General features: G+C 43.2%; 1 protein-coding gene across 1 annotated transcript; it reads left to right on the top strand.

The window, feature by feature from the left end:
• The first annotated feature begins 7181 nt into the window (after nucleotides 1-7181).
• Nucleotides 7182-17168, top strand: LOC306783254 (interleukin-10 receptor subunit beta-like). Its single transcript, XM_079276827.1, is given in 8 exon segments — nucleotides 7182-7301; nucleotides 7700-7823; nucleotides 11617-11789; nucleotides 12757-12911; nucleotides 14210-14357; nucleotides 15647-15792; nucleotides 16131-16252; nucleotides 16254-17168. Coding segments are annotated over 8 exon segments (957 nt in total). The 5' UTR covers nucleotides 7182-7243; the 3' UTR covers nucleotides 16285-17168.
• Nucleotides 17169-17409: the final 241 nt, after the last annotated feature.

Here is a 17409-nt window from a genome sequence, read left to right as displayed (position 1 = left end):
TGTGTGTGTGTGCGTGCACGTGCGCGTGTGCGTGCGTGTGTCTGTGCGCGTGTGCGTGCGTGTGTCTGTGTGTGTGTGCCCTTTGTTTTGTGTGTTTGAGGGTCTTGCTCACCTGAAGCTTTGCAGTAAACATTTCAGAGGAAACTAACATTGCAACATTGTATCTGGTATGAAGTGAGTGAAATCAGCAGTGAGATCATTGTGGATACTAATGAGCAGAGAGTCATGTGACCTCAGTAGTTACAGATCAAGTGTGTGTTTGAATGGTCAACAGCAGCTGTAACAGTGACAGCAGCAGCTGTTGTAACGGAGAAGGTTCCATTGAGTTCTACTGTTGAGCCTTCAAGCGCCATTCAGGAGAAATGAGCATCTGACCAAAGTAAATGATGATATTATCATTATGTCACAGCAACATGAATACATATTAGAGAGTAATGAGCTGTTTAACTTCCTAACACCAGCTCTAAGCAGCTCATCACTAAAATGACTGAAATTAATGATTTCCTAATTATTTGAATTATGTTCTTATGCAAATCCCCCCGATAGATCACTTAAATAAAGTAAATAGTGAATAGTGGCTCTAGACCTGTTAGAAATGGACTGAAGTGCAGTGAACAGCAGATGAAACAGATGTTGAAAAACTGCATCAGTTGCAGCTGAAATAAGGTAATAAATCTCAATAAAGCTGTACGGTGGGTAAGTATTGTGATCATATGGTATCGTGGGGCCTCTGGTGATTCCCACCTGTAGGTGTTTGTGCTAATGAGCCAGAACTATTCCAGAAGACAACTGAAATCTCAAATAAAGTTCTGCTCACTATTTCATCACATTGCTCACCCTGGAGGAGGAGAGGGTGGACCGTCTGCACCTTGCTGATGAAATGTGCATCATCAGCTGTGGAAATACAAGAGAACATCAGATCAAGTTATCATTAAAGAGCTGCAGAACGCAGCGCTTTCAATAATACTTTCTAATATTGTGCATCTAGCAGTTTAGTTTCCATACAGTTTTCATGTGTAGAGTAAAATGTGTGCAGTGAACACGACTGTATGGATTCATACATCTGGTCCCTTTGATTGTGTAGAAGCAGCATGCTGTACACAGACAAACTGACAGCAGCTATCAGATGTTACTGTCAGAGCTCACTGGAGACGGCCTGGTGACCATCACACGCTCCTCCAGTCACCTCAGCCAGCACATCTTCTTCAGGGGCAATTAAGCAAAGTGTGGACGGCTCCACGGCCTCATTAGGAGTCCTCGACATGGTGCACGGGGCCAAGGGCCCCATGACGGCACCTAAAGAAGTAAACACCATGTTCACCCATCACGCTCCCATCTTGAAATATATCCAGGGTGGATACACTGATTGTGAATCATTGTGAATGCAATCAGTTTGACTGCTGTGAACGTATGAATACTGCAGTGACACCGTGGTGCTGATGGGAGTCACTGCTAGAGATCTACGGTGATGAAGAATGAGGAACGGACTCGTGTTCAGGGACCACCTCCCCCACAAGCACCTCCTCTTCCTCTGTGGTTTCCATGATTCACTGTAAAGAACTATCGGTCAGTGGGGGGGGGGGGCATATCTAATGCAGGAGGGTGTCTCACCCGGACGGTCAACCTGATGAATGTGGTCAGACTGCTGTTTTAGCTGCTGTCCAAACCGTAACATTGTTTCATTGTGTAACATTGTGTACGGTTCTGATCCGTACCTTAATGTAGCCGTCTCCATCCTGAGGCACGTATGTTACAGCACTACAAGTACAGCTGTTAGTGTGGACGCTCAGTGTGAACGTAGCAAAACATATGCATTTACAATTCAATTCAATTCATTTTTGTGTAGCCCAAAATCACAAATTACAAATTTGCCTCAGAGGGCTTTACAATATGTACACGTTAGACATCTTCTTGTCCCGGGACCCTCACATCAGAACAGGAAAAACTCCCCAAAAAACCCCTTTAACGGGAGGAAAGAGGAAGAAACCTGTGGGAGAGCAACAGAGGAGGATCCCTCAATGAGAACGTAGTGTGGACATGGCCTCAGGCTTTGACAAAAAGTAACATAGAAATAAATAACGGTTGTTTTTATTTGATGTTTTGCACAGTGGACAGTCTTTCAAAGGGAGCAGCTTTTATCTTGGAGTTTGAGGTGATGCTGTGTCACTGAAAATAACAATACAATGTCAAGAATTGTCTTAATTCTTGTTCTATAATATCATAAATACAACAAACTATAGTTTTTGTTGATATAATATAACTATATATACAACTTTATAAGCTGTGATATAAAATAGCTTTTGCAGATCCAGACAAATTTTATTTGGTGGAAAAACAGGACAAAATGTCTCTTTGGACAGTAAAGGTTGCCGACCGCTGTGTTAGTGGAATCACACACTGTAGGTCATAAGAAACAGAGCAGTGGGCCTTTGAAGTCAGTAAAAACTGAATATTTGTGTGTGTGTGTCATCACTATCTGTGCTGCTGTGCGTGACCGGTTGGGATCCCGGCATCTCCAGTGGAGAGCCTCATATCTTCTGATGTGGTACTCCGGGTTCTGAGGGAACTCAAATCCTCCTCCAACAGTGACACACGGAGAACAGGTACTGACGTGTCAGAGTGAGGTTATGGTAATGACACAAGCGTTGACTTGGAATATCACACTAGCATCATAACAGCCTCCATCCCCCCATGTGCTCCTGCTCTGCTTTTGTGCTCACCACACCTGGGAGCATCCCCTCCCACAGACCACAGATGTGGGTATCCCCTCCATTACACAGCCATAATGGAAAGTGTCTGCTGCTAATGAGGGTGAATCGTTTCCCACACAGGCCACAGCCCATTCTTCAGCCCCGTCACTTTCGGAGCTCCAGACACCATCCATCACACAGCAGGGCCAGTGGCAGGCTGGCCCTATCCATCACTGCTATCCATCACTGCTATCCATCACTGCTATCCATCACTGCTATCCATCACTGCTATCCATCACTGCTATCCATCACTGCTATCCATCACTGCTATCCATCACTGCTTCCACACAACAACAATCTACACACAGAAGCACCATGTAGAAGGGACTGGATGTAGTGAGACAGCAAGTGACATGCCTCCACAATAGGTGAAAGGACTTTGGTTTAAATATATACGTCCAAAAGCCTCAAACTGCAATGTGATGACGTGAGCAGTGAGGACAAGGCTTTGGCAGAGATCTGGGAGAGCAGAGGAACACATGGGTCTGTAAAAGGACTCAGAAGCTCTCTGTTGGTGACGAGAGACGAAGACCCGAGACCATCAGTCAGTCTTGAGGGTTTCAAGTCACACCGGTGTGCATTGTAGACTTACTCTTTGACCTGCTTATTAGTTTCAGTCACTATTTAGTCATTTTATCCTTCATACATTCAAAGTTCCAAAGTTTGCTTTATTGTCAATTCCACAATGTACTGAACATACACAGGAGTTGAAAAGACATTTCTCTCTAGTCCAACACATAAACATATAAAGTGAATACAGTGCAATAGATTAAAAAACATTAAAAAACATTTAGACAATAAATATATATAATAAGAGAAAAAAAAAAAGCTATCAATCTGTATTTAGCAGCAGTTGGACATGGGGAGTCTTAAAAGAGAGGAGGGAGAGATTTTAGAGAGTTCAGCTTCCTAACAGCCTGGTGGACGAAGCTGTTTGAGAGTCTGGTGGTGCAGCACGGAGGCTCCGGTATCTTCTCCCAGAGGGCAGGAGGCTGAAGAGACTGAGGGGTGGCTGGAGTCGCACAATCATGGTCACTTGACCATGTGATTGGTGCTGTAGGTTGTAGTGCAGTCGTGTGTCAGCAAGGTGAAGAGCAGTGGACTGAGCACACAGCCTTGAGGGACCCCTGTGCTCAGTGTGATGCTGCTCGAGGTGTTGTTGCCGACACGTACCGCTTGTGGCCTCTCGCTGAGGAAGTCCAGCAGCCAGTTACACAGCGAGGTGTTGAGCCCCAGCTGCTCAAGTTTGAAGATGACATTTTAGTCCACAACAACTCAAAACATCAACGAAACGTCATTACATATTAATCAACTGTTAGTCCTTCATTTTTAAGCCAGTTTTAAATGTAGTCCTGTGTCAAATGCAGTGGCGGGCCGTGTATTTTATACCTGGGCCTTTACTGTTGTCCTGCAGCTGAAATACCACCTTATAACCACATAATGGCGCCACAGTTAGTTTCTAATAGGCTGTAACTATGTACGTATTAAATGTACTGACGTTCAGTACGAGACTTGCAATACGTTTGGATAGTACTCGAGCATCTGGAAAATGCAGAAGCTTATATTCAGGAAAATATAATGTTTTCAAGAAGTCTGACGTCTGTGTAGTAAACTGTCAAATCAAATAAAGAAAGTACACATCAATTATATTTTAACAAATATTCTCATTTTTCAAATTTAACTGGATGGATTATAAATAATACATAGAAATACATGACTAAATGTTCTTCTCATTTCAAGTAAAATAACGGCTGGATTAAAGAATACATTACGTAACACAATTCATTTTAGATAAATGATGTTCACTGAATTGCCCTGCAGCTTTAAATTCAGTTCATTCAGGGTGAAGTGAAAAAGCCACGATATTATATTTTTCTCATCTTCTAAAAATCCATATACACATACACATAATTATCTATTTTTGCAAGTCATATTGTCATCTTGCTCATATGGTGCAGGCCTAGACCCAGTCTCGACTCCAGACACATAATGCAGCAGTGTTGGAGTCCTGTCATGTGAGCGCTGTGACGGCAGATGGACCCCCCCCCCCCCCCCCCACCTCGCACCTCCTGGTTTGATGAAGAAGCTGCTAAAAGCAATATGGGGGAAAACAGCTGGTGATTATTATTATCATCACACTTCAACAATAATAATAAAATGATACTTCTAAATGATTAATACATTTTTTTAAAGATTGAAAACCCAGCCATCCATCCATTATGTAGCCCACCTGCTTATCCTATATTATTATTAACAAGAAGAAGAAGAATTACTTTATTATTCTCCTTGGGGAAAAACAATTCAAGTAATTTATTGTATTCATGTTTATTCTACATTCTGTATTCTTATTATGAATTGTTCATTCTCTAGTATTCATTCTCTACACTCGGCGTTACTGTTTGTTGCACTTCTGGTTAGATTCTGACTTCATTGTCTCAGTGACAATAAAGTTGAATCAAAATCAAAGACATTAAAATTGATGTGTGGAATTCATGGCGTTTCTGGAGGGGGAAGATGTTGGAACCATATAATTACCGTTTTTCTTTTTCTTTCCCTTCCCCGTTTTTTTCTCGTTTTTTTCTTCTCTGACTGGTCACATTAGGGAATGTGCAGCATTCTATTTGTGGGGTATGATATGTATCTACCTGTGCATGTACATATCTGTCATCCTCTACTGTTATTTTTCATTGTTGTTTCTGCTGAGAGACAGTCAGTAACGTCCAACAACACATGCCATTTTTATCTTTATTTGAAATTTCTCTAAGTGCCTTTTGTTGTGCCTTGTTTTGTCTTGTTTGTGTATTGTGGAAAAGCCAATAAAAAACATTTGTCCAAAAAAAAGAGACATTAAATTGAATGATATTTGTTGGACTTGTCAGTGAATGGCCGCCGCAAAATCGCCAACGCGCGAGTTGAAATTTTTCAACTTCAGCGACATAATCGCGTGACGCTGTGGCTCGATAGCCTATCAGCGTTGAGTTGCTCCCCCTGTCATCACTGGCTTCCTGCCGTTGTTGAATCAGGAAATAAATCCTGTAGCCGTCTGTGTTCACCCAGAGCTCTACGATACCTCATATCAATAGAGACCGGACCAAACTATGTGTATACATGTGTGTGTGGTTTTTTTTGCAGTGCGTCAAAAAATCAACGCGACCGGTGTGAACGCAGCATTAGAATGTAAAGAAGTTATATTGTGTTAGAATGTAACTTCTTTACATTATAATAGAATGTAAAGAAGCTACATTCTAATACAATATAACTTCTTTACATTATAATAGAATGTAAAGAAGTTACATTCTAACACAATATAACTTCTTTACATTATAATAGAATGTAAAGAAGTTACATTCTAACACAATATAACTTATTTACATTATAATAGAATGTAAAGAAGTTACATTCTAACACAATATAACTTCTTTACATTCTAATAGAATTGTCTTTTGAAGATGAACAGGACATGTTTCAGTTTCAAGTAATGACTGGGTTGTTACTTTCAGTGCTGCTTTAGTATTGATCATGTTTTGATATTTGAGTCATGTTGTGGATGATCAGATGGAGTTATGATGGTAGCAGTCGCCCAATTGCAGATTCAGCTTGAGCAAAACCTTTGTCTGTTGTGTTCAAATCAGGCCCACAGGAGTTTACAAGGCAGGTGTCCTTTCTCACAACACTGACCTGATGCATCAAGTGGATATGTTTTGCTGAACATAATATTATGCATTGGCCTCTACATCCTCTAGTCTAATGAGCAGACTTATAAACGCAACTCCTTCATAGTGTCATATTGCTTTATGATGATAAGTTCATCGTAGATGCAAAAGTATACTTATGTACAATATATTATGTTGAACATTGTTGCTCCTGAATGGATCACAGCCAACCCAATTATGTTCAACACAGCTCCATGTCCTTGGTCATGGTGCCACAGCACTTAAAAGAATAAACTTCATCATTCTCACAATTCTGACCCTTTGCTTTTTTATGAACAGCATTTACTTGTACTTTTACTTTCAATGAACAGGTTATGATGTTCATTTAATGTTCAGGTTATGATGTACATTTAATATCAGAAAATTACTTTTGTACTTAAGTACAATAAATATCAGATACTTTAAGACTTTTACTCAAGTAGTATTCTAATAGGTGACTTTTACTTCCAGGCTGGGTTTGGTTGTTTGTGAACATTGTGTGCACTCGTCTCGGCTTCAACAGAGTCAGCGATAGAGAGACGACGCAGACTGCTAGACACGCCCACACAGAGCCAGCGTGATAGAGAGACGACGCAGACTGCTAGACACGCCCACACAGAGCAGGCGCGTCAGCGGGCACCGATAGGCTGATTCCTGTAAAGCTGCCGTTTCTCAGAAGGAAGGAGTTTCGTTTCCGCGGAATTCCCCCTGCTGCTGTCAGTGGACGCTCCAGGAAATGGTTTCATTAAAGACAGGACTCTCTCACGCTGCTCCGCGGGAACACTTCATCCACCGACGAACATGTCAGCCGCCATGTGTGCCTTCATCCTGACGCTTTCAAGCGCACTCGGACCCACAGGTAATATCACACGAACGATCAGTGAACGGAGAGCGAGACATTACTGGAACTAACTCACTGTTCCACGGACGACCAGGTAGACCACTTCAGACATCACGGAGCTGTTAATACGGAGTCAATATGAGTAGAGTATCGCTGAAGCATGTTCTGTATTCATCACTTCACTCAGACTGGAACACGGTGCGTGTGTCTGGAGAAGAGACGATGCATCACAGCACGTGTTTCTGGTGATGTGGTGAAGATGAGAGGGACACCATGACCGTGATGATCACAGACAAAACACCTGCAGTTCACCTGCATGGCTTCAGCCAGTCAGAGAGTACAGCTGCGCTGGTGATGCTGTGCCTGAGTGGAGTGATGATACTAACTCTGTACCTTGTTCTGTTTGGACTGTGCAGTGGTGTCAGGAGTCCTCGCTGCACCCACACATGTCCGCTTGACCTCCTATGACATGAACCTGGTGCTGATGTGGGATTCACCTGAAGGTCCAGCCAGCAGCATCGTCTACACAACTGAGTACAAGTGAGTCTATTCTGCTTTTTTATTCAGATGGTTTGCTTTGTCCAGTCTGAACCCAATTTACTTTTTACATTTGAACTACTAAGAGCTGCTTACAGCAGGAAGTAACGGTGAACAGTGTACAGTGTGGATCGACACCACTACAGGCAATACCAAGTTTTAGGTCCCAGTTGCTCAAGACTAACACACACAGCTGTAGTCCAGTTAAACGCTGTTCTGCATATGAACAGATTCTATCTGCTCCATCATTCATGCTGTGATCAGACCGCATCTAACATGCTGATTGATTGCAAATGTCAGCAAATTCATCTTAATTGTTAAAATAATTGACAGAGTGTGTGTGTTTGTAGAGTGGCTCGTGTGGTTTCAGCGGTTGCTGGATTGGTTCATTGTTGGTGGTGTGTTCTGATTGAGGCTTCGGCTTTAGCAGACAGACCTTTAGATTGTTGGTCTCAGACGTAGAGCGGGTCGTGTTACAGAAGATTGGGGGCTCAATCCCCGCGTCGCCCAGTCCATGTCGAATTGTTCCTGGGCAAAGAATTTAACCCAAAGTTGCTCCTGATGGGCAGGTAGCAGCTGCATCAGTGTGTGGATGATGCTATGTAGTGGGCAGCACTTGAAGTGGTTGGAAGACTAGATCATTTACCAGGAGCATCATTTTACTAACTGACCAACTCACTAGGCAAACCAGCGGCCCTTCCCCCTCTACCACTGAACACAGAACTTCCCTCTCATCAACAGTAACATGAGTGCTGCTGTGCAGAAGTATCTTCTCTTCTGGGAAAGAGGACTGTGCCACGTCCAATGAGCAAACACAGATTACTCTGGCAACAAGATCTGAGAACTAGAGCTCAGTGTTCTTCATTTATTTGATTTGTCCACCGTTTACCGTCAAGGGATAACTTGTGTGTGTGTGTGTGTGTGTGTGTGTGTGTGTGTGTGTGTGTGTGTGTGTGTGTGTGTGTGTGTGTGTGTGTGTGTGTGTGTGTGTGTGTGTGTGTGTGTGTGTGTGTGGGGAGTGGCTCGTGTGGTTTCAGCAGTTGCTGGATTGGTTCATTGTTTGTAGTATGGGCAGGTAGCAGCTGCATCAGTGTGTGAATGATGTATGTATGTATGTGTATATGTCTATATATGTAAATGAATAAAAACCTCAAAGAAGTCACTGTGCTGATCCTGCTCAGCAGCAGACAGACGCAGGTAGAGACCAGCTGGTGAACATAGAGGAGCCGACAGCAGATGAAGACACACAGGAGCTGCTGGAGACCATGAACAGAGCTACAAGGAGACTGAGGCTTTAGAGCACAGGTGTCAAACTCAAGGCCCGCGGGCCCAATCCGGCCCGCCACGTCATTTTATGTGGCCCGCGAATCCGACAGCAAAAACAAAAAATATATGTATGTATTTTTTTGTTTTGGAAAAATAATTAAAAGTTTGACTTGAAAATAAAAGTATCCCCATGTTCGAAATTATGAGATAGAAAGTTGAAATGATGAGATAGCATGTTGTCTGTGTACCGACATTAAAACTATCACAACAGGTGGACAGGAGAGGCAACAGCCCGAAAAGAGGTTTTCCAACGATTGAAAAAGATCCACAAATAATCCCAAAATGTCCACGAAGAGAAAAATTGATGCAGAGGGAAGAAAATGTAATGAAAGATGGGAAAGCGAATACATGTTTGTGCTTCAAGGAGAACAACGGGTCTGTCTTCTGTGTTATGAGGCGTGTCGGTGATGAAGGATACAATTCACGTCGGCATTTTGACACCAAACACGGAGCTAAATTTAGCCTCCAAGAAAAACATCAAACTGTCCAAGAATTAAAAGGCAGACTGCAATCACAGCAGAATATATTCACACAGCTACAGCCCAGTGCATGCTGAAGGTATGTGAGCAGAGCTCCGACCAGATACAGACTTTTACAAATGTCAGTTTGTGAAGAAACACCATCGCAGACCGAGTTGATGAACTAGCAGCAATCTAACAACACAGCAGCTAAGAGACGAGCAGGTACTTGTGTTTGTAATGAACTGTTGATGAAAGCACAGACAACACGGATACATCATCTATCATGTTCATCAGACCTGACTCTCAGTGAGCAGCTCTTGGATGTAGCTGCATGCACAGGACGACGACAGGGAGGAACATTAGTGATGCAGAGAGGTGAACAAACAGCTTTGAACAAAGTTAATGTCAGAACTTGTGTTTGATATTTGTCTTTGTTATTTTCTTTAATAGTTTGATCTTTGATAGAGTCATGTGGGTTTCTGAACCCTCAATTAAAATGATTTATGTTATAATAACAAATGTGTTTCAATATCATTTTTCATTTATATAACTGCATGTACAATATGTTTACACTTGAATAAACAATAATCAAATGCAGAGAGTTATTGAACAATATGTTAGGAGAAGTTAGTTACATTCTTACAGTTACAACCGGCCCTTTGAGGACCGTGATGCTGATGTGGCCCAGAGAAGATGAGTTTGACACCCTGACCTACAGTGTTCATCTGAACACACATACGACTCCAAATTAACGTTTCTAAGTCGCAGCTGGGTGTTTCAACAGGCAGTTGTTTGCTAATATTGAGTTAATAATGTGATGGTTTGTTGAACATGTGTGATTTCCAGCGTGTCGTAGAGTACGGACACCAACATGACTCCAATGAATGCTAATGTTGCTCCACGTCTGCTGCATGTTTAGATGGGCAACTGTTTGCTCACATGGTAGTCATAGCCGTCACATATCACGTCATAGTCAGGTGATGATATGTATTGATGTCATGGTTAATAAGGTCTTTATTTGACATCATGGGAAACTGCCAGCTTTGTGTCAAAAGTACAGTATTTACACTACATGTCCCAGCAGCATTGTACCAGAGTGGCTGTTTTCTGTTTGGTATTGTTTTTCAGCAGCACAGCTCTGTTATTTAACGGTTATGTCAAATTGACCCGTTTCAAAGTTTGAAAATCTAGAAAAAATATTTGAAAGTACTTTTTTTGTATGAAACTTCTTCTGCTTGCCTTAATTTGTGTAATCAACGTGAAAAAAAAGATCATGTATTTGCAACCCCCCCCCCCCCCCCCCCAGCAGGTTTATATTACAGAGATGATGTTCGGGTCAATTTGACCCGGCAGTGAAAGTGGAGGCTATAAGGGGTCAGAAGGGTCAAGTTTAGACCATTTCTTTCTTTGAGAATGTGAGACAAAGTCTTTCTTACTCCCTCCCACCATGTTTCACCCCATTTCACACACGCACGCGCACACACACTATTTCATCCCAATCTCTAGGGCTGCAACAACCAATCGATTAAATCGATAATAATCGATTATTAAAATAGTTTTCATTGTCGAATTTCATCATCGATTCTTTGTGTCGCGCAATTATTACACCACTCAATAAGTTGCGGAGATGTTTGAGTATAACAGTTACAGTTTTCCATCATAACAGGGTTCCATCATAATGACAGAACCAGGGTTCTATCATAATGACAGAACCAGGGTTCTATCATGATGACAGAACATGATCCTTGCTTTGATTGCTCAGTTCGACATTGTGAACATGACGAACTGTAACGAGCGGTCCAGCTCAGTCGGCTTGTCGGGCCGCTCATGTTTTGTTTCTATTATTATTAATGTTGGTCTTGCGTCTGTCGGGCTTCTCAACCTCTTACGTCCTGTGCTGAACGTCTGGTCACTGCTGTCTTTTTCGATGTTGTCTTCACAAACACACATTTTAGAATGGAGATCAACGCAGGCAGGTCCCTGACACCAGCACTGTATCTTGTCCACAGATCCTCAGTCTCCGACTCCTTCGACAAAGTGGGCTGTGTGAACATCTCCAACCTGGAATGTGACCTGACCGCCATATTTCAGTACGGAAAGTACACGGGCAGAGTGCGGGCACAGTCGGGCACAGAGAGCTCCGCCTGGATGAAAAGTAACCAGATTACTTTGGACAAAGATAGTGAGTAGAAACTCTGTGTGTTCAGGCTCGTCACTCTAAACACTGCACAGTGATGTTTATCTGGCGTTTACAGATAATCTGCTCTCAAAAACACATCTTGTAAGAAATCTTTTTAGGATGGCCACTTCAATGATTACTTCTTAAAAGGTCTTTACACACTGGTGGCGTTTGTTTTGTGCGATAAAACTGTGTACTTACACAGCGTACGCCAATATTACACGTGAAAGAGAACAATGGTGACTTTGACCTGGAGCCCAGGGTTTTGAGTAAATCGACGACACGGAGGCTCCATAGACGGCAAACTTTAGTGTGTGTGTGTGAGTGTGTGAGAGAGAGAGTGTGTGAGCGAGTGAGCGAGCAGGGCAGATCCTCACAGCAGCTGTGGAATACAGAAACTGTTAACTTATCACACAGAAACCGGCGGTTCTGGTCTTTTAAATGATAAAGTCACAGTTATAACGATACAGTAATTTAGAACAAAACAAACAAGGTAATAAACACACGACGACTCAATTCTGCCCAGACACCAGGTGAGCCCTCACTGTGAGCTCTTTGATGGTTGACGTGGTCCTTTGAGTTTGCTGGTCAGACTCGAGCTGTGTGGATAAACCTCTCATGAAGTCAGCGTATTCTGCTTCCTTATAACCGCTCGATTGGAAAGAGAATTTGTCTCTTTCTCTGAAGAATGCGTCTGCAGGTAAGACTGAGAGTTTCGTAGTTTCAGAAGCAGCCAGAGGTGCACCACAGAGACTCAGACTGGCAGTCTGAGTCTCTGTGGTGGAACTAAGTGACGGGTGAATTATAATGATGAACTCAAAGAATTGACAGAAGTAGAGCTGAAAGCACACATGAGGGATTACTGAAGAATGACTCAGTCAACAACATGGAAGTCTTTACTGAGGAGAAGCAGAAGCCTTTCATTCAAACACACCAGCACCTTGTCAGCTCTGCTCTCGTTCTCCCTCAGCCGTCATCAGCTCTCCCGATGTCTCTCTCTCCTCCAGTGGAGCTGCTATCGAAGTCAGCATCAAAGATCCGGTGTTCATGATCTCTGCTCTCAGGGAAGTTTACCACTCGGCCACCTACAACATCACCTACTGGCAGCATGGCCAGAGGGAGAAGGTGGGATTCATTTAAGTGCTGTTAGAGTTATTCATTCCAACCAAACTGTTTGTGTTGATCTGACAGCCAGTGTGAGAAAAACTCAAGTAAATGCAATATACTGTGTGTGTGTGTGTGTGTGTGGATAGATAGATATGTATTTTATTTATTTTATTTATTTATCCCCAGGGGGAATTTGTATGTTACAGCAGCAAGACACACAGACTAATGTTAAAGCGTACATATTGCACCCTGAGTTAAAATTTGAAAAATGACAAAATATATCTTTCATTCCTCTTTTCTATGGGCGACTCTGGCTCAGTGGTAGAGCGGAGTCGTTTTTCAATCAGAGGGTCGTGGTTCGATCCCCGGCTCCGCTAGTCCCTGTCGATGTGTCCTTGGGCAAGACACAAGCTGTGCCTGTGGTGTGAATGTTAGTCCTGGTGGGCAGCTGGCCCCTTTCATGGTGGTCCTGTCATCAGGGTGTGAATGGGTGAATGATGACATGTGCTGTTAGAGAGCTCTGACTGTCAGAAGACTAGAAAAGAGAAGTACAAGTACAGCCCATGTACCATTACTGTCTCTTTAAGTGTTTTTAAATGTTGTGAACTACAGTCACTTTAAATCTCATTATTTTATAAGCACTCATGACCTTAATCTGACTGTCTGTCCTGTTACTGAACATGACTCAATTGGTTGCTTCAATTAGCTGCTTGTCTTATTAATGTGACATTTCTTATGTTGTTTCGAACAGTTTATGCTGTTTGTTTAAAGTCTGTTGGTTGTGCTTGTATATGAAACTTGTGTGCTGCTGTCTTGGCAAAGAATTAGTGCGAGCTAACGCGTGTGGATGAATTGAAAGGGTTCAAGAAGAAGGGAAACGTTAACAACAATAATCAAAGTTATTAGAATTCATCCTGGGGAACGAGATGATCTGCACTGAAGCGTGTCTACATGAGCATTTCAAGGTTCGTTATCTGATGTATTCTTGTGCTTTGTGGAATGTTTTTGATGACATCTGGACATAAACACGCTTGTGAAACCCGTCGCTGCAGAACAATCATGTTGACTGTCATAGAATGATACTGTGACAATATTGTCCTTGCTTCAGTTCATATTCATGTTGGCCATGTCACCGTACTGTGATTTCATTTTGTTAAATTCATTTTTTATTTCTTGGAGTCAAAACCGAAAGTCAGTGAGAAGTGAATCATCGGAGGATGAGACGGCAGCCTGATGACTGAGCAGATGTTTCTCTCTGTAGCTGCTGCAGGCCACACGAGACCACACAACTGACCACTTCTCTGTTCTTCCTGCAGGCCAGAAGCAAGAGCAACATACAGCAGAACCGAGTGATTCTTAGTGACCTGGACCCCTGGACCAAGTACTGCGTCCAAGTCCAAATCATCATCGTAGGCAGGAACCCCAGCAAGCCCAGCGCAGCCGTCTGTGACAGCACCACAAGAGGTAGATTGCTAGATTTGTATCTATTTATTTATTTATTTGTCAAAGCACATCAGTGGCCTGCCAAAGATCCTTTCATCCACCTGTGACTGACACCACCACTGGAAATGATCTGATTACAATGAGAAAGTGCTGTGAACAGGTTTCAAGCCTGCTAGAGGCAGGACTGGAGAATAGATCTGCTGGATGGATCGGTAGCCCACTGTGGACAAATATGAATAGAGCCCATCATCAGGTCACGTGTTGTATTTGTTTATGACTTCATACCTTAATACCTGCAAAGCTCATAACATTCCCATCAGCCTCACTTTGTCTTTGTCTTTAATTAATACATGTTAGCGTCACCACATCATTTTCTCCAGACAGGTTCACGCCTTTAGATAAGACATCCACAGGTCTTTTCTGGATCGGCTCATTATCTGGAGTCTGCCAGGTGCGTTCAACTGAGAGTCAGTTACGCTTTCAAGGTCTGTCTCAAACTTCTAGAGACAAAGAAGACGGTGTGTCTTCTCTTCCCGTTGTTGTGTGATCAGCTGAAGGACAAACAGGACACCAGGTTCATCAATCGATGAACTGCTTGTGCAGCAGACTGCTCAGTGTCGGTGTCTGTGTTCCTCACCTTCTCTTTCACTGGAACATATTTTCCCATTACAAACAGCAGTGTAATAAATCCTATCTTGGTGAAGCTTCTAACTTTTTAATTTGATGGCGCTCTTTTTAAACTAAACTGTGTCTTTGGTTTTATTGACGGCGGTAAATAAAGGTGAGAATATGCACACGGCAGCTGGTTGGCTGTGAAGGTATGAGGAAGAGTTTATTGTGGACCGATGGGTCAACCTCTGGGCTCCTGATGAGGAGATGGGTTCAAGTCCCATGAGAAGTCTGTCGCACACTTTATCCACGCATTATTCTGTTTTTCATTCTTGTTTTCAATCTCCAGCTGTAGTTTGGTAGGCTTAGGCAAAATAACACTGAAATAAGGTTTTTGAAAAAGATGCATCTCCACATACAGGATGTAATGTGTGCTCAGGCGCCTCCGTCCTGCTCCACACACCACGTGAAACATTGTTCCCAGCTGCTAATAGCTGGTTGGCTTCTGACACCTGGGTGCTGGTAGCATATGCCTAAATATTATAATACATGTATTTATTTTTGAAGGTAAGACTTCACAGTAGATGATCTGAGTGTGAGTGGACAGAACATTCAGCAGCTGTCGCGTGTTGAGCTTTGCAGTGACTGACTGAAAGGGAACGGGAGAAATGATTCTGCTGTTCTTCTTCTGGTTGTTGCAGCAGAAGAGGCTCCGTGGGTGGCAGCTGTGGTGACCTTTGGCATCGTGGCGATGGCCGTGGCTCTGGTGGTGGTTGCCGTCCTGTATCGGAAACATATTTCCCACTTTCTCTGTCCAAAGGTTGCACTGCCTCAGCACTTCAAGGAGGTGTGTGTGTGTGTGTGTGTGTGTGTGTGTGTGTGTGTGTGTGTGTGTGTGTGTGTGTGTGTGTGTGTGTGTGTGTGTGTGTGTGTGTGTGTGTGTGTGTGTGTGTGTGTGTGTGTGTGTGTGTGTGTGTGTGTGGTGGTTTGTAGTCTCGGTGTGTGTGGCAAGCAAAGAACATGACCACCTTGTATGTGATGTCCACAACATTGCCACACCGATTTCCACTGTATGCATGTTAGTGTTCGTGCAGTTATTCATGTTTCTTGTAGTGTTTTACCTTCTTTTGTCTTTCTTAGCAGGTGTTTAACACAAACCTGAGTCCTTTCCTTTCTGCCCCTCAGTACCTGCTGGCACCCCCCAACTCCTACATGTACCTGGCCATGCGTAACTCCCACCCCCCTGACGAGATCTACAACCAGGTCAGCGTCATCGCAGATGGCAGGACTCGAGAGGAACCGCTGGAGCAGCTGCAGCAAACAGCCTGACGCCACATAGAGACACGAAGACTGAAGAGCACAGACGCAGTGATCCAGAGCCAGTCGACAGGCTGGAGTCAGCTGGGACTGTGAAGAGGTTATCAGCAGGGGGACGTGAAAGACTCTGAGAAACGGTGTAATAACCGGTTGTTGCTTTACCTCAGAGATGAATGCAGCACATTCTGCAGCAGGGCCGTATGTTCCTGGAGCAGGAGTCTGAAGGGATGAGGTGTCGGCCACAGAGAGGTGGAGGGTCGACACCTCATCCAAGTGTGACGGTGTCCTGTTGACTGTGGCGTAGCACACACTGTACTGCACAGAAGGACGTCACACATTGGAGCTGCCCTCACCAACGTGTTCACGCTGTGTACTGACAACAGCTGCATCATCTGCCATTCAATGGTCATCACATTTTTCTTAAAGCATACAGTTTTAATTAAAATTTCCATGTTGCTATGTGAAGGTTTACCGAATGAAAATAAATTCAGTGGTAATAAATAAATTCAGTGGTAATAGTGAAGTGAAGCTAGAAGTGAAAGTGTGTTTGTCGTTGTCTCTGAGATGAGCTGAGGAGAGTTAGCAGCTTTAAGATGTTGGGAATCTGGAATATATACAAAACTGTGTGTGTAAGTGTGTGTGTGTACGTGCGTGTGCGCGAAATATGCCAAATATGCCATCTTCAACAGACAGTTGGATAGACCCAAGATATTGAAGAGAATTGAGATCAAATCTTCCACAGGAAGTCCATCCTTGAGCTCTAAAGCTGTGACTGACACGCTGCCGGAGGCATTGAAGCTGATAACAACAATCAAAGTGTCTGTGAAGCTGTTCTTTGTGTTTGACTCATATTGAATGTTGTTCGACTCTTTACAGTCACTATATTATATCATATTATACTGTATATGTCAGGTTGAAGGAACAAAAGGTTCAAGCTTTTATACCTCTAACAACATGCATGCACACTGATGTTATAAAGTCGAGCCTATTCTCAGGGACTGTCCCTCACAATGTCACTGAACTCACCAATAACTCTTCACCTGTCCAGCTCGTGATGCTGCATCATTGTAATCATTGATCACCAAACACAGGGAGAGACATCGTTCCTATGTCATCATGTTTGGTTCAGGAGATATGATGCTAAATA

Source organism: Melanostigma gelatinosum (assembly GCF_949748355.1).
Source record: "Melanostigma gelatinosum genome assembly, chromosome: 10".
NCBI lineage: Eukaryota > Metazoa > Chordata > Actinopteri > Perciformes > Zoarcidae > Melanostigma > Melanostigma gelatinosum.
The sequence above is the reverse complement of the archived record's forward strand: the minus strand, read 5'-3'. Positions and strand labels throughout refer to the sequence as shown.